The sequence below is a fragment of the Scyliorhinus torazame genome, chromosome 7 (assembly GCF_047496885.1).
Source record: "Scyliorhinus torazame isolate Kashiwa2021f chromosome 7, sScyTor2.1, whole genome shotgun sequence".
In the NCBI taxonomy this organism is placed as follows: domain Eukaryota; kingdom Metazoa; phylum Chordata; class Chondrichthyes; order Carcharhiniformes; family Scyliorhinidae; genus Scyliorhinus; species Scyliorhinus torazame.
This window is the reverse complement of record NC_092713.1, coordinates 140781637-140799969: the sequence shown is the minus strand read 5'-3', so window position 1 is coordinate 140799969 and position 18333 is coordinate 140781637. Positions and strand designations below refer to the sequence as shown.

At 46.7% G+C, this 18333-nt stretch overlaps 1 protein-coding gene across 3 annotated transcripts in view; it reads right to left on the bottom strand.

Annotated features, from left to right (window-relative positions):
- The window catches only part of tsen15 (TSEN15 tRNA splicing endonuclease subunit), a 92255-nt gene that overhangs the window by 47844 nt on the left and 26078 nt on the right, over positions 1–18333 (bottom strand). For all 3 annotated transcript variants that reach the window (XM_072511597.1, XM_072511596.1, XM_072511595.1), the window contains exon 3: positions 9924–10059. In XM_072511597.1, the coding sequence (XP_072367698.1) occupies positions 9924–10059 (136 nt within the window). The remainder of the gene's footprint in view (positions 1–9923; positions 10060–18333) is intronic.

Sequence of the window (18333 nt, the reverse complement as noted above, 5' to 3'; positions counted from 1 at the left end):
ACTAGTCGAACTATTAGAGCCAATAAAACACCAACAGAACAGTTCAAAAGGGAAAGGAGTTCAGAAGAAACTCGATGTTGCCTTGCATACCATCAACCTAAGGAATGCTACATTTATTTTACTAGAAAAACTATCCTAAATAAAGATAACTTTATGGTGCCAGCCTTGCATTGCCAGACTCTTGAAACAAGTTACAGATTCCTTCAAGAATGCACCTATGTGACAGCACCATATCATCGTAAATTACTGCAAAAACTGGTTGATCAATTGAAAATACTGGTATCACTAAATCAAACTAGCTGCTTCACACAAATATTACTATTTGAAGATTGCACATCCTAGCATCTAAATTTAGGCACATGTACAACGTAAATTAGTAACTTGTCAGTTCTTTGAGGAAGGGGAGGTAGTGTCCATTTACTGAGTTCTGGGAAAGATTTCATTGCATGTACAGACTTCTCAAATGAGAGAAATAGGATTCCTCCTCAAGGAGTCGACAGTGCATCAATAGTCTGATTGTTTTGAAAGCAAATAATAATGAGGGAGCATGCTCTTTATCAAGGTAATTGCATATAAAAATACACAGTAGAAGGCATTAAATTCGCCAACATTTTTGCAAGCAAATGATCAATGGTTAGCCTGAACGAATCCAGCTTTCAATACCAACCAAAGACTCTCCTCACACCGCTCTTCCCTTGTCATTACTTCTTATAAACTGGTACATCGTGGAGTTCAATGTTCCACTGTTTATAAATGATGCAATAAACCACACTATACAGTGAATTGCTCAAGCCCTGTAATAATTGGTTGCTTGCAAATCTACGCCAAATAAAGCATGAAACCAGTTTGCAAGGTGACACAAAGCAGGTGATCATAAGAGGGCCAGACTTCACATCCTACCCTCAGTTGACCTTAACAAGGATTCCTAGCTCTTAGCCAGACTGGACAGAGTACTGGGCCACCACAGAGTGTCCAATCTCAGAGAGAGAGAGAGTGTGAGAGAGTGTGAGAGTGAGTGAGAGTGAGTGAGACAGCAAGTGGTAGCAATGAAAACCCAAGCGATACCTGTTCCCTGTGAAGAAGAACTGCTTAGAAATTAATTAAGTTAATTGGCTCAGCACAATGATAGAACCTTGTATCAGCAATCCAATACAGTGTATCAGCAATCCAATAGACGAGCTAAACTTCAGACAGTTCAACAGAAAACCAAATTGATCGGGCGGTACGGTGGTGCAGAGGTCAGCACTGCTGCCTCGCGGCGCTGAAGACCCGGGTTCAATCGTGACCCCGGGTCACTGTCCACGTAGAGTTTGCATATTCTCCCCGGGTCTGTGTGGGTCTCACCCCCACAACCCAAAAGACGTGCACGGTAGATGGATTGGCCATGCCAAATTGCCCCTTATTTGGAAAACAAATTGATTCTCTCTTCAAAGATTTGACATTTATAGAATGTCAGAAACACATTGTTGTTCCCATGAAATATGCAGCACTGTGAAGAATGATGACAAAAAGAGTGATATAAACAATGTTATCTTCCCACAGTATTCAAGACAGATTTAAAATCGAACCTGCCCTAACAGAAGACCCTTTTTTATATATATGGGGAAAAAATAGATTAAAATAATCTTGTTTTACCAAAATAAATCAAACCTCCACAGTATTACTTCTTGATCTATGCTAACCTGGACAAATATTCCAGTTCATTTTAAAATAGTCTTCAAACTTACAAATGATAAAAAGATTCCCCACTGGCTCATTTTGAAGGACTGCCTGGCAAGTTAGTAAATATATTGTAGCTACACCATTATAATGCATATCAGAGATTCTCACTGTCTGGATTAAAACCAGAGTAGGATAGTTGTACAATACGTAATATTTAATTGGGTTGCACAGTTTGGGAGATAGTGTTGAAACGGCAAGATATTCATGAAGTCCAAAGTATTTGGAATCAGAACTTGTGAAATCTATATTTTGTTACCTGGTATTTTCTCAACCACTGTGAACCCTTTGGATGTTTTAGGACTCACTTAAATTCTCAGTGGAAATTTATAACTAATTAAATTCACAAACATAAGACCTCAGCAATCAAGGCTAAACTTTCAGAAATCAGCTTTGTCCAGTGAAAAGTGCTAGTTTGCATTTTTCTTCAACACCAATGAAATTGTTAATGTTCAGTAAGAAGTCTTACAACACTAGGTTAAAGTCCAAAAGGTATGTTTCAAAATCACTAGCTTTCGGAGCATTGCTCCTTCCTCAGGTGAATGAAAAGGTATGTTCCAGAAACATATATATAGACAAAGTCAAAGATGCAAGACGATACTTTGAATGTGAGCATTTGCAGGTAATTAAGTCATTGCAGATCCAGAGAGATGGGTAATCCCAGGTTAAAGAGGTGTGAATTGTCTCAAGACAAAGGACAGTTGGTAGGATTTCGCAAGCCCAGGACAGATGAATGTAATGCAACATGAATCCAAGGTCCCAGTTAAGGCCGTACTCACATGTGCGGCACTTGGCTATAAGTTTCTGCTCGGCGATTCTGCATTGTCGCGCGTCCTGAAGGCTGCCTTGGAGAATGCTTACCCGAAGATCAGAGGTTGAATGCCCTTGACTGCTGAAGTGTTCCCCGACCGGAAGGGAACATTCGTGCCTGGCGATTGTCGCGCGATGTCCGTTCATCCGTTGTCGCAGCGTCTGCATGGTCTCGCCAATGTACCACGCTTCGGGATATCCTTTCCTGCAGCGTATGAGGTAGACAACGTTGGCTGAGTCGCACGAGTATGTACCGCGTACCTGGTGGGCGGTGTTCTCACGTGCGACAACGCAGAATCGCTGAGCAGAAACTTATTGCTCTGTGAATTTTTAAGAACAAACATTTATTAAATAAGATTAACCATAATACACTACTCTTTCACCCTAGCTATGCTTTTGCAGATATATATAGATTTGCAATGATAACACAAGTTACAAAATCTATTTTATACTCAAATGTTTTTAGTAAATACATAGTCCATGTAAAACAATAGACAAAATGTGGTCAGACATACCACACTCAAACCAAATGACTTGTGGCACCCAATATAACATCTGTAGATTTCTCATCAATTTCCCCCCTACGTTTGTCACACAGTGTGCCAACTGAGCTCACTGGAACTCTAGTCTTCCACAACGAGGGTTTCTAATCTCCACTCTCAAAGAATATACCTGGGAACCTTCTCCAAAACAATGCTTCCTCTCGTATGCCTTCACCAATGATCCACCTCCAGGATTTCAACCTCTCCTTTCAGTACTCCTCTGCCCTGGATCACCACGTGTATTCAAGCTTCCGTGCAATCTTTCAAATACCCAACTACGCCAACAGAACACCATTTCTTCACATTGTCACCAACCTTTTGGTCACTTTGAACACGTGTCTTCTCACATAACCAACTTTACTTCTGGTTCCTGCAGCTGTCCCTTTAACTCAAGAGCCCTTTCCTTGCACCTTGCTTCAACTTCACCAAACAAGACGTGGTTTCGCTTCTTATTCTTTGTTCCTTTGACTTTATGAGAAATTAGTTTTACTCCCACTTCCTGGTTTCTGAGACTATCTTTTGTTCTTCTGGGAAATGTGCTCTCTGCAACTCCCTGGCTTGTGTTCAGCTTCTCGTGGCACTAGTTTACAACTAACTGAAAAAGTTCTTTCTGTCCCTGGTTACTAAGCAAGTGCCTAGTTTTCCTTCAAATCATGTTTGTTTTCACGTTATAAACCCTCATTACCATGCAGGCATCTGAACCAAACTGAAGTTATTAATCCTTTCACATACTGAAACACAAAATTAAACTAATTTAAAGCTGTACCTAATTTCTAATATCCACAAGTACAAATTACTTAAAACCACTCAGTGACGTGAAGAGCCAGAACAGGAAGTTACACAAAAACCGAGGAGAGATTGGAAATATCTTCCAAAATATTTTGTCACAAGAAATGTACTTTTTCTAAATTAGGGCCTGCCTTCAAAGCTTCCTCAGGTTCAGTGGTACTACTCACTCCCATGAGCAATCCACGAGTGTTATATTCAGCACTTCCCAGTAGCTAATTAGAGTGCAACCTGCGCAAAGGGAACTTTCCAGCAGTACTCCACCATCTGATTTCAATACGCTAATAATATTTTTTAATTAAGCCCATCTAGCAGGGAATCCACGGGATTGGTGAGAATGCTTATTTATCAATGTCATTCTCCTTTTATTGTAAAACCAGCTTTTCAGCAAATCCTATTAGTTTACCAACCAATGGGTTAGTCCTTAGTTGTTCCATGATTTTCATGTGCAGTTCTTCAGCCTGAAGGTGCAATGGAAACACAAAGATGAGATACACTGCTATACTTCACAGAACCCTGACCATGTTGGATGTTATGATGGCCTTAGTGTCTACTGGAAGTCATGAGGTTCGTCTTCAACTCCACCCATGTCGGGACAGATCACTGGTGCTGTCCATTATTAATGTGGCATCACCCTCACACAAGAGCAAGGCAAACAAATGCCACTGAGGTAAAGCAGAACCATGTACCTAGTTATGTCATAACCATCCCAATTCATCAACAGCTTATTTTACTTCAAGGTAAATAGGTTCATAATTTCAACAGATGGCCCATTCTCCCAAAAACATGGATGAAACCCTCACAAGTAGAATAGAGGACAACAATATATGCAGAGTTAACACTGAATTACCGCATTAAAACAGTGAACAGTACAGCACAAACCTGATTACTCCTCAATCCAAAGCCTACTAATTCAAATTCTTATAATTCAATTTGAGCACCAATATCCCATTTGCTGTGTAATTCTGATACTCAAATCAAATTATTGGATATTATTGCCATAGAGGGAGTGCAACAAGGGCACATCAGACTTGTTCTGGGGGTGATGGGACTGTTTTATGAAGAGAGATTGGAAAGGTGCAGAAGTCATAGGGTAGTAGTCATGGGCGACTTTAACTTCCCAAATATTGAGTGGAAACTCTTTAGATCAAATAGTTTGGATGGGGTGGTGTTTGTGCAGTGTGTCCAGGAAGCTTTTCTAACACAGTATGTAGATTGTCCGACCAGAGGAGGGGCAATATTGGATTTAGTACTTGGTAATGAACCAGGGCAAGTGATAGATTTGTTAGTGGGGGAGCATTTTGGAGATAGTGACCACAATTCTGTGACTTTCACTTTAGTAATGGAGAGGGATAGGTACGTGCAACAGGGCAAGGTTTACAATTGGGGGAAGGGTAAATACGATGTTGTCAGACAAGAATTGAAGTGCATAAGTTGGGAACATAGGCTGGCAGGGAAGGACACAAGTGAAATGTGGAACTTGTTCAAGGAACAGGTGCTACGTGTCCTTGATATGTATGTCCCTGTCAGGCAGGGAAGAGATGGTCGAGTGAGGGAACCATGGTTGACAAGAGAGGTTGAATGTCTTGTTAAGAGGAAAAAGGAGACTTATGTAAGGCTGAGGAAACAAGGTTCAGACAGGGCATTGGAGGGATACAAGATAGCCAGGAGGGAACTGAAGAAAGGGATTAGGAGAGCTAAGAGAGGGCATGAACATTCTTTGGCGGGTAGGATCAAGGAAAACCCCAAGGCCTTTTACACATATGTGAGAAATATGAGAATGACTAGAGCGAGGGTAGGTCCGATCAAGGACAGTAGCGGGAGATTGTGTATTGAGTCTGAAGAGATAGGCGAGGTCTTGAACAAGTACTTTTCTTCTGTATTTACAAATGAGAGGGGCGATATTGTTGGAGAGGACAGTGTGAAACAGATTGGTAAGCTCGAGGAAATACTTGTTAGGAAGGAAGAAGTGTTGGGCATTTTGAAAAACTTGAGGATAGACAAGTCCCCCGGGCCTGACGGGATATATCCAAGGATTCTATGGGAAGCAAGAGATGAAATTACAGAGCCGTTGGCAATGATCTTTTCGTCCTCACTGTCAACAGGGGTGGTACCAGGGGATTGGAGAGTGGCGAATGTCGTGCCCCTGTTCAAAAAAGGGAATAGGGATAACCCTGGGAATTACAGGCCAGTTAGTCTTACTTCGGTGGTAGGCAAAGTAATGGAAAGGGTACTGAAGGATAGGATTTCTGAGCATCTGGAAAGACACTGCTTGATTAGGGATAGTCAGCACGGATTTGTGAGGGGTAGGTCTTGCCTTACAAATCTTATTGAATTCTTTGAGGAGGTGACCAAGCATGTGGATGAAGGTAAAGCAGTGGATGTAGTGTACATAGATTTTAGTAAGGCATTTGATAAGGTTCTCCATGGTAGGCTTATGCAGAAGGTAAGGAGGCATGGGGTAGTGGGAAATTTGGCCAGTTGGATAACGAACTGGCTAACCGATAGAAGTCAGAGAGTGGTGGTGGATGGCAAATATTCAGCCTGGAGCCCAGTTACCAGTGGCGTACCGCAGGGATCAGTTCTGGGTCCTCTGCTGTTTGTGATTTTCATTAATGACTTGGATGAGGGAGTTGAAGGGTGGGTCAGTAAATTTGCAGACGATACGAAGATTGGTGGAGTTGTGGATAGTAAGGAGGGCTGTTGTCGGCTGCAAAGAGACATAGATAGGATGCAAAGCTAGGCTGAGAAGTGGCAGATGGAGTTTAACCCTGAAAAGTGTGAGGTTGTCCATTTTGGAAGGACAAATATGAATGCGGAATACATGGTTAACGGTAGAGTTCTTGGCAATGTGGAGGAGCAGAGAGATCTTGTGGTCTATGTTCATACATCTTTGAAAGTTGCTACTCAAGTGGATAGAGCTGTGAAGAAGGCCTATGGTGTGCTCGCGTTCATTAACAGAGGGATTGAATTTAAGAGCCGTGAGGTGATGATGCAGCTGTACAAAACTTTGGTAAGGCCACATTTGGAGTATTGTGTACAGTTTTGGTCGCCTCATTTTAGGAAGGATGTGGAAGCTTTGGAAAAGGTGCAAAGAAGATTTACCAGGATGTTGCCTGGAATGGAGAGTAGGTCTTACGAGGAAAGATTGAGGGTGCTAGGCCTTTTCTCATTAGAACGGAGAAGGATGAGGGGCGACTTGATAGAGGTTTATAAGATGATCAGGAGAATAGATAGAGTAGACAGTCAGAGACTTTTTCCCCGGGTGGAACAAACCATTAAAAGGGGACATAAATTTAAGGTGAAAGGTGGAAGATATAGGAGGGATATCAGAGGTAGGTTCTTTACCCAGAGAGTAGTGGGGGCATGGAATGCACTGCCTGTGGAAGTAGTTGAGTCGGGAACATTAGGGACCTTCAAGCAGCTATTGGATAGGTACATGGATTAAGGTAAAATGATATAGTGTAGATTTATTTGTTCGCAAGGGCAGCACGGTAGCATTGTGGATAGCACAATTGCTTCACAGCTCCATGGTCCCAGGTTCGATTCCGGCTTGGGTCACTGTCTGTGCGGAGTCTGCACGTCCTCCCCGTGTCTGCGTGGGTTTCCTCCGGGTGCTCCGGTTTCCTCCCACAGTCCAAAGATGTGCGGGTTAGGTGAATTGGCCAATGATAAATTGCCCTTAATGTCCAAATTGCCCTTGGTGTTGGGTGGAGGTGTTGAGTTTGGGTAGGGTGCTCTTTCCAAGAGCCGGTGCAGACTCAAAGGGCCGAGTGGCCTCCTTCTGCACTGTAAGTTCAATGATAATCTATGATTAATCTAGGACAAAGGTTCGGCACAACATCGTGGGCCGAAGGGCCTGTTCTGTGCTGTATTTTCTATGTTAAACTGTGCCTGTATTCTCGAGAGTTTTGAAGAATGAGAGGTGATCTCATTGAAATCTACAAAATCCTTACAGGAACAAACAGGGTAGATGTGGGTAAGAGTCTAGAACCAGGGGGCACAATTTCAAAATTAAAGGGATGTAACTTAGGACCTAATTGTGGAGAAACCTCTTTACACAGAGGGTTGTGAATCTTTGGAATTCTCTACCTCAGAGGGCTGTGGAAGCTCAGTCATTGAGTTTGTTTAAATCAGGGATTGATAAGATTTCTGATTAACAATAACATAAAAGGGTTATGAGGATAGTGGGTGTAAAAAGCATTGAAGTGTCCAATCAGTTATGACCGTATAAAATTGCTGAGCAGGCTCGACTGGCTGAATGGTGTCACCTGTTCCATGTTCCTATTCAATACTTAGTGTAAAAACAAAACTTCAAATTTTTGTAGACTGTAGTTTGAAGTACCCAAAACCAGAAATCATGGTTTCAGACAGTCATATTGCCATTGAGGTTCTTTATTCCCCATCTGGAATGGCACAGTGGCTAGCACTGTTGCCACACAGTGCCAGCGGTCCGGGTTCGATTCCAGCCTTGAGTGATTGTCTGTGTGGAGTTTGCATATTCTCCCTGTAACTGCACGAGTTTCCTCCGGGTGCTCCGGTTTCCTCCCACGGTCCAAAGATGTGCTAGGGATATGGGGATAAAGTGGGGGAGTGGGCCTAGGTAGGGTACTCTTTGGGAGGGTCGGTGCAGACTCAATGGATCGAATGGCCCCCTTCTGCACTGTAGGCATTTATGGAGGGATAAGAAACCGTTCAGTTTAATTTCCACATCAAAATGAAGAATTATGGCATTCCCACCAAAATTATTAGAGGTATTTCTTCCTTAGATGTTTTCTCTCTCAGGAAGGTACAATTTCACAAATGTAGTCAATAGTTCAATACCGGTCCCTCTGGCCAGTGCACATGTAAACCATGATTAAATGTCACCATGATTGCGATGAGCAGCACATACAAGCCAATTACGCCCTTCACTTCATTTTTGCAAATGTGAAATTTCCAGCAAGTCAGTGGTTAGCCTCTACTACCACTGAGCAGACTGGGGTTCAGACCTGGAGCTTTTTCCATTTGTATCACTCATAAACACGCCAAAATCTGTATTCACTCACTCAACCAACAAGAAAACTGCCAGTTCTATGTCAGCTGGTAACAGTGACAAGTAAATAGCAAATGTGGGCTACTTAAACATTTGGCAAATCAACGTTCAGTTTTCCTGACCTTTTAAACTCAATAAAAATCTTTTGACTCATGACAATTCACTATGACTCTCACTTCTGTGTGATGAGAATGGAATAGATTTGCTGGCAATATTAACACTTTCTGTCAAAAGTTTCTTAACAGGCAACTACTGTTTGTCTGTTATTAATATCCCATTCACATTATGTCCATTTTACACGGCTAAAACATGAGGAAAAGAGGATGCTAGATAAAAATTGTTGATTTTCAGACCAATAAAACGCTTGCATTAACAGTTCCAAAGGCCAGTAAAATCACTGGTTAACCTTGACTTTGTTTCCTGCCAGCCACTAATCTTCGATATCGAGCATGGTGTACAAAGAATAGTCAGCTCCACTGTGAAATTTACCCCATTAATACAGGTCTCTAAACCTTTCATTAAGATAAAGTTATCCATTTTGGCATGATTTGGAATCCTCCAAGTATAACAAAAAGGTACAAAAAAAAACAAAAAAGAGAAACATGCTGAAATGGATATCTGCCATTCTTCAAGGCTTAGGAACAGATAGCAATCCGGTGTCTTTACAGGTCAAGAAGGGAATTCAGCAAATATTGTGGAATTGCAAAGAGAGCTTGACTGAGACTGAAAGCTTTAATTATTACATAAAGCGATACAAGGGAGAAGATTGTTTCAGTTCTGGTGAAAGGTCATTGATCTGAAACGTTAACTCCATCTCTCTCCACAGATGCTGTTTGACTTGTTAAGCACATCCAGAATTTTGCTTGTCTCACAGCATAAGTTACCGAGCGCAGACATCTGTATCATACATATAAAACAAACAAGTTACCATCCACTAATGTAAAGTAACATGAAGTGGTTCCGTCCACCCTGTCACTAGTAAATTTGGAGCGAAATTCACCAATAGCCCTGGTTTCAGAGCAACTCCTCACCTTTCATGACTCAATGTCATCTGAACTGGCATTGGCACAACCACTTCCATTTCCTCCTGCTCTCCTGGGCAACCCTGTAGATAGACCAACTGAAGCTCCTCTGACCCTTTGTATGTCACATCTTTCCAGTTCCTGGCTTCAAAAACACAAGAGACAGGTTAGCTTAAAGACAAAAGTCACCTGCTCCTCAGAATATTTAAAAAAAAAATTAATAAACCTTTTAATAAAAGGGGAATACGAAAACAATACTTTCTCACATATGGCAAGTGATGCCAGCATCAAAGCCAGATGCATCTCATTCGACTTTCCTTTTAATGTGGTACCTCAAGTCCAACCTTGGAAAAACTGCAAGTTTATTTTGCTACTTTCAAACATCTACTGTCACTGCATATCCAACAAGAACATCAGTTTTGCACAAAGTATGGACAATTTGTTCTCATCAAAGATTGCATCAAAGCGAAAAAAATATTGATCAGGAGTAAATTCAAATCCAAATATTAAGTGGTTACAAATTGGAAATTTTGAAAATCACATTCTAAAAGCAACTCAATGCAGATTAGAGAGGGTGAGATTGGTGAAATATATTAACATCGATTGGCGATTGGTTAACAGACGGAAAACAGGAAGCAGGAATAAACAGAACATTTTCAGGATTGCTGGGTGTAACTGCAGGAGTGCTGCAAGCATCAGTGCTGGGCCGGATATATTTACAATTTATATCCAAGACGTGGGTATATTACACTTTCTCCTTATCAAAGTCTGCCGACGATACAAAGCTAGGTGGAAAATGTAAGCTGTAAAGAGGATGTGAAGAGGTTGCAACAGAACTATAGACAAATTAAGTGATTTTAACCAAGAATTTGGCATGCGGAGTATTAAATGGGAAGCGTGAAATTGTCCTCCTTTGGTAGGAAAAATGGAAAAGCAGATTTTTTTTTTTAAAAGGGAGAGAAATTTATGATTGTTGGGATTCAGTGGAATTCAGGTATCCTTGTATACAAATCAATAAGGTTAGTATGGACTTAAAGAAAAAATAAGGAAGGCAATCGATACGTTAGCCTTCATTGCAAGGAGGTTGGGAGTACAAGAGTAGGAAATCTTGCTGCAATTACATAAAACTTTAAAATCTGTTAAAAAGACAGCAAGTGATTAAGGTCTGGAAGGCAGGTTCAATTGAAGCATTCAAAAGGAAATTAGACTTATCTGAAAAGGAAGTGCAGGGTTATGGGAAGAGGCAGGAAAATGGCACTATGTGAACGGCTTACTCTGAGAACTGGTGCAGCCTGGGTGGGCCAAATGGACTCCTTCTGCATTATAGTAATTCTGTGAACCTGTTCCCCAATTCAATTAAATCATGGATGGTCTGAACAGCAGTTCCATTTACCCTCCTTAGTCTTATATACCATGATACTCATACCCATCGAAAAACCTACTGAGCTCAGTCCAGTCCAGATTTCCAGTACCCTTTGTGTGATAAAGTGTTTCCTGATTTCATAAAATCCCTAAAGTGCAGAAGGAGGCCATTCGGCCCACCAAGTCTACTTAGACCCTCTTATAGAGCACCAACCCAGACCCACTCCCCAGCCCTATTCCTGTAACCCCATGTCTCCACCTAACCTTTGGGCAATTTAGGCAACCTTTCAACACTAAAGGGCAATTTAACATGGCCAATCCACCCAACCTGGACACCTTTGGACTGTGGGAGGAAACTAGAGCACCCTGAGGAAACCCACGCAGACACGAAGAGAAAGTGCAAACTGCACAAAGTCACCAAAGGATGGAACTCAACCCTGGTGCCTGGCGTTGTCAGGCAGCAGTGCTAACCACTATGCCACCCACGTCACATTTCTCTCCTAAACTGACTGGCCCTAATTTTAAGATCAAGACCCCTCATTCTATTTCACTCCACCCCACCAGAGCAAATTGTTTCCTTGTATCTACCCAATTGAATAGTTTTAACATTTTGAACACCTCGCTCAGATCAACCACCCCCTCTGTAACCCCACACCCAACTTTTGAAAGTAAGGGACATGCAATCAAAGTTTGACCAGCCTACTCCCTTAATCTATCCCTCTAAGCATTGTCAGGTCAATATATACTTGCCACCATCAATATAGACTATAACGTGCTATTTAGATAGGGGCTGATCAAGGCTCTATATAAGCAGCCAGGTCTGCAGATATGAAATGCATATGTTTTGTTGCCAATAATTGCTACTTTCAGGATTTATTAAGCAATTTGATTGAGTGGACCTTTAGAGAATGATTTAATGCTGCACCATTATAACGTCTACAAGGAACGCATGGAGGATTTTGGTGCTCCCAATCACAGCACAGTAGTTTGCACACAGCAAGCAATGCTAAATGTAAAAACAGCAAATTCATTATGGAACTAACGATGTAAGCATTAACAAGTGGCGATAGGCCTATTTTAGCATGTTATGTCACCCCAGGCAAAAATGGTTCTTGCTGCAATAAAGCCCAGACAAGCACATCTTATTTTCATTCGGCTTCATGTTTCAAACATTTTGCATGAAGCTCACGTTGGTTAGAAAAATTGACAATTTCAGCACTCTGCAAAGAGCATTCAAGATAGAGCAGTTCTAAAGTACAAAAGAACAGAAGGATTATTGTGTCATAAAAATTACACCAAACACAAGAGATAATAATATGGCTGTCAAAATGTTTTTTGTCACTCAAACTGTGCGGTGTCAAATGCTTTCTGCTCTCAACCGAAGAATGTCACACAATTGTGATCTCTGCAGCCCTGCCTTTTCAGCCTAATAGTTGTGAAGAGACAGCACTGCAAATTATTCAGAACCGATTCAGCATAAAATGTCAATTCTTCGCAAAGCTGTTTGCTCATTTTCCCGATTGCTTGAGTTATACCAGGAGGCCTCGTGCTGCGGGTGACAAGCACTTAATTACACATCTGCATTTTAGACTTATGTTGCAATGATCAGAGCTCAATTAGATAAAGTTGCATCTCCTCCCTCCCACACACATCTCCTAAGGTAAACTGAACACTTCAAGGGTTAACAGTCGCAATTTCTCCCTTGATTGAATGGGAGGCAAACTGTGCCAGACATTTCCAACTAAGGCGCAGAGGCGGATGGTTACACCAGTGCACACAACAAATATTTGCTGATGCTTCTGCTGAAAGATCAACGTACGTACGGATGAGGAAGGCCATGGCCCATCTTAATTCATTCCACCAATGCAATCCCATATTTCCCTGATTCCTGCATCCACGTGTTATTTAAATAATCCCAGAGATTTGATCTCCATCACTCTCCAAGTATTAATCACTCTTGTCAAGAACTTCATGATATTGGTTCCTAAAATTTGAATCCTTGGATTTCTCCCATGGTTTATTGTGGAAGTTCCAGAATCAGCTCTCAAATGCCTCCTGTGCAGGCTTCCTCATAAAAAAAGAATAATAATAATCTTTATTAGTGTCATAAGTAGGCTTACATTAACACTGCAATGAAGTTACTGTGACGATCCCCTAGTTACCACACTACAGCAAAATGACTAGCATGTGCATAATGCCTGACACAACCGTACGACATTCCAAAGCACTTCATAACTAATCAAGTACTTTATTCGTGTAGGAAACAAAGCAACCAATTTGCAAACCTGCTCCAAAAACAACAATGAAATAAATCACCAAGTGACCTGTTTAAGCAATGGTGGTTGAGGAATAAATATTGGTCAGGGCACCTTGCTTTTCTTTGAATAGTGCCATGTGATCTTTTACTTTCACCCGAGGGGTATACCAGGGCTCCAGTTTATTATCTCATTTGAAAGTAAGCACCATGGGCAGCAAGGTGGCACAGTGGCTAGCACTACTGCCTCACAGCTCCAGGGTCCCAGTTCAATTCCGGCCTTGGATTACTGTCTATACGGAGTTTGCACTTTCTCTCCGTGTCTGCGTGGGTTTCCTCCGGGTGCACCAGTTTCCTCCCACGGTCCAAAGAAGTGCAAGTTAGGTGGATTGGTCAAGCTGAATTGCCTTTAATGTCCAAAAGGTTAGGTGGGATTACTGGGTTATGGTGGAGGTGTAGGCTTAAGTAGGGTGCTCTTTCCAAGGGCCAGTGCGGATGCGATGGGTCAAATGGCCTCCTTCTGCACTGTAAATTCTATGATTCTATGACAGAGGATGGTGGGAATCTGGAACTCTCTGCCTGAAAGGGTGGTAGAGGCGGGAACTCTCACAACTTTTAAGAAGTATTTAGGTGAGCACTTGAAATGCTATGGCATACAAGGCTATGGACCAAGTGCTGGAAAATGGGATTAGAATAGTTAGATGCTTAATTATTGCAGACAAAATGGGTCGAAGGGCCCAGCACTCCCTCAGTACCACACACAAGTACGATGCTGGAAAGTTGGAAAATTACGATGCTGGAAAGTTAGAAAAAACCTTGCAGATGTTTTCTGCACTTCAGTGATCATGGGCGAAATTCTCCGTTATCGGCGGAAAGTCCGCGGATCGGCGCAAAAAACGGCGCAAATCCCACTTGCGTCACGTCATAAAAATGGGACGATAGTCTCCGGCCCGAAATGGGCTAGCAGTGACGTAACGGGATCCGCGCTTGCGCAGTGGTTCACGCCGTGCAGCGTCATACGCGCTGCACGGCGTGACGGCTCATAAGGCCGCGCAGCTCCCCCCCACCCGACCGGAACACCCGACCGCAACACCCGACTTGATGGCTGGCCGTCGCTCAGCCCCGAGGTTCGAGTCACGCGATGTGGAGGCGCTCCTGGACGCGGTGGAGCAGAGGAGGGACGCCCTGTATCCCGGGCACGGCCGCAGAGTTGCCCCACGCCACAGCCGGCGTCTGTGGAGGGAAGTGGCAGAGGCCGTCACCGCTGTGGCCCTGACACCACGGACAGGCACCCAGTGCCACAAGGTGAACGACCTCGTCAGAGCAGGCAGGGTGAGCCTCCCCCATATCCCCCCTCCCCCATATCCCCCCCTCCCCCATATCCCCAAGTGAATCCAGCCCTAACCTTAACCTCTGCAATGCACGCGCAACCGATGGCGTGCATTCATATACCTGCCTAACACTGTTGCCTTTTACCCCTGCCACCCCCCCCCCCGCCCCCACAGGAGAAGCGCGCACACAACAATAGGGAGCATGTGAGGACTGGAGGAGGGCCCGCTGATGAGAGGCCACTGACCGTACACGAGGAAAGGGCCCTGGAACTGGCTGGCGGACCTGAGGACCGGGAGGTTGCTGATGCAGAGGTCGGGGGCCCACGAGCAAGTGAGCCACCAACAGCCCGTCCCCATATCCCCCTCCCCGTATCACCTGATCACTGGCTGATGTCTAACCATGCATGCTTCATTGTGTATCGCAGGACCAAACGTCCAGGCACCCATCCCCGCAGATGCACACTGCCCGCAGGATGCCCCTCGGAGACCACAGGAGACGGAGAGACCCGCACCCTCCAGCATGCGACGCCCGCAGGATGCCCCTCGGAGACCACGGGAGACGGAGAGACCCGCACCCTCCAGCATGCGACGCCCGCAGGATGCCCCTCGGAGACCACGGGAGATGGAGAGACCCGGACCCTCCAGCATGCGACGCCCGCAGGATGCCCCTCGGAGACCACGGGAGACGGAGAGACCTGGAGCAACAGGGAGACGACACGCCCGTCACGTGCGGGAGCGACCACCCAGCGATGAGGGGGGCAGCCACAGGCCCCCGTCACATCCGAGCCAGGGCACCACTACCCAGGACACCACTACCCGGGACACCACTACCCAGGACACCCCTACCCGGGACAGCACTACCCGGGACAGCACTACCCAGGACACCCCTGCCCGGGACAGCACTACCCGGGACAGCACTACCCGGGACAGCACTACCCGGGACAGCACTACCCGGGACAGCACTACCCGGGACAGCACTACCCGGGACAGCACTACCCGGGACAGCACTACCCAGGACACCCCTACCCGGGAAGACGAAATACCGGACAGTGACTCAGAGTGGATGGGTGGAGACGAACCCCCACCCCAAAGTGCCATGGAGTCAGAGTGGGACGAAGAGCACGACACAACGCCACTGCTGTCACCAACACCCTCCACCATCGCAGAAACACTCACCACGGTTGGGCACTTTAGTGATGAGGCGTCTGGTACACTCACTGGTGCGCACAACACAGCCGTCCCGGTACAGCAGGTGGAGGTAGGAGCAGCAGAGGGACCGGGCGGTCGGAGGGCAGCCCAGGCCAAGCGAACATCTGCCGCCCAGATGGATCCCGGGTTCCTGCAGTTACCACACCCACACATAGATCCGATGCAACCACCGACACGGAGACGAGCGAATAGGGTGACGGGTGGCTTGCGGCGGCTGCGGTCGCAGGTGGAGGAGTCCACCCGCGTCCAGGAGCTGGGAGTGGTCCCGGTCATGCGTGCCACCCAGGCTGACACCGCACGGGTGGCGTCCGCGGTGGAGGCAATGGGTGCGACGGTGTCAGACATGGGGAACGGTTTGTGAGGCCTGGGGCCTTCCGTGCAGGCGGCGTCTGTGGCCCAGGAAATGGCTGCCCTCTCACAGGAGGCCATGAGCCAGTGCCAGCGCCAGATGGCAGAGGCGCTCAACGCCATAGCCCAGTCTCAGCAGGCCATGGCCCAGTCTCAGCAGGCCATGGCCCAGTCTCTGCAGGCCATGGCCCAGTCTCTGCAGGCCATGGCCCAGTCTCAGCAGGCCATGGCCCAGTCTCAGCAGGCCATCGCTGAGGGCATCGGCGCCAGTGGCCATGTGCGAGCCGGCGTCGCACTGTCACAGACAGGGTTTGACAACCCCCTGGGCTCCATGGCTGCAAACCTGCAGACCCCTGTCGATACCAGCACGGGCCTCCAGGACTGGCAGCGCCAGATGTCGGGGGCGCGTCGGATGGCCAGTCCGTTCGCATCCCCCACCCATGTAGAGGCCTGGGGGCCATCGGGCACCCCGAGGGAGGAGGAGGTGGTGTGGTCCGTCCCGGCTCCCTCTGTAGGGGAGGTCCCGGTACACCGCGACACCTCGGACTCCCCCTCTTCCGTCCCAGGTGCATCGGGTGGGCAACGGGCAGGACAGGCTGGCAGCTCGCCATCCCAGTCGCCCGGGCCGCAGCCTGGCCCATCTAGGCCAGGACGCCCCAGGAAACGGCCGCCAAAGGGATCCAGTGTCAGAGGGCAGGAATCACAGGAGTCCACCTCCAGTTCTGCTGTACCGTCTGGGGAACCACGTAGACGTAGTCAAAGGGCCCGTAAGGCCAAACAATTAGACACTGAGTAAGTTGGCACGGGTGCAGGGCACAGATGAGTTTTAGGGGCTAGGGCACGTGCATGAACTCCTTTGGTTATTAAAGTCAATGTTACACCTACCGAAGCTGCCTTTGTGCTCTGTCCAAAGTGTGCGGGCGTGTCATGTACGTTGAGCGCAAGTGTGTGTGTGACGGGTGGTCTTACCTCAGCCCCAGGTGAGTCTGCCCCCTTCCCCCTGGGCCGCCATCAACATCCCCCGGGCAGAGGACGGGACCGTGCGCTGCAGTGTCACAGCCGCATGCAGGGATGGTCCGGGTGGATGGTGGTACTGTGGCCATGGGTCAGACATAGTCCAACGATGTAGAGCCAGGAGCTCATCGCAGGGCGGGTTGTCATCATCCTCCATGGCCTGCGATAGACACGCGTCCACCCGCAACTGGGTGAGCCCGGCCCGTTGTGCCGCCGGTGGATCGGCAATTGGGGGGGGGGTGTGCATGCGGGTGGGGTGTGTGGGGTTGGGGAGGGGGGTGAGGGTGCTGGGTGGGTGGATGGGTGGGGGGTGTGGGTGGTCGGCTGTTGCCATGGTGTGCGGTCTGTGGCCATACTACCCGATTCCCACGCCCATCTAGTCAGTGAAGCGGGCGGCTATCAGTCTGTCCCGTGCCCGCTGGGCCAGCCGGTAACGGTGGACAGCCACCCGCCTGTGTCTACCCCGTCTGCCCTGACCATTGCCCCCATCCCCCTCATCTGGGGAGGACTGCGCCTCTTCCTGCTGCTCCTCCACTCCGCCCTCCTCTGCCTGCGGCACATCGCCCCTCTGCTGGGCTATGTTGTGCAGGACGCAGCACACCACAATGATGCGGCCGACCCTATCTGACCGATACTGGAGGGCGCCCCCAGAGAGGTCCAGGCACCTGAAACGCATCTTCAGCACGCCAAAGCACCTCTCGATCACTCCCCTTGTCGCTACATGGGCATCATTGTAGCGGTTCTCCGCCTCATTGCGTGGCCTCCGTATAGGCGTCATCAGCCACGATCGCAATGGGTAGCCCCTGTCGCCCAGCAACCAGCCCCTCAGCCGGGGATGGCATCCCTCGTACATGCCGGGGATGGATGACCGCGACAACACGAATGAGTCGTGTACACTGCC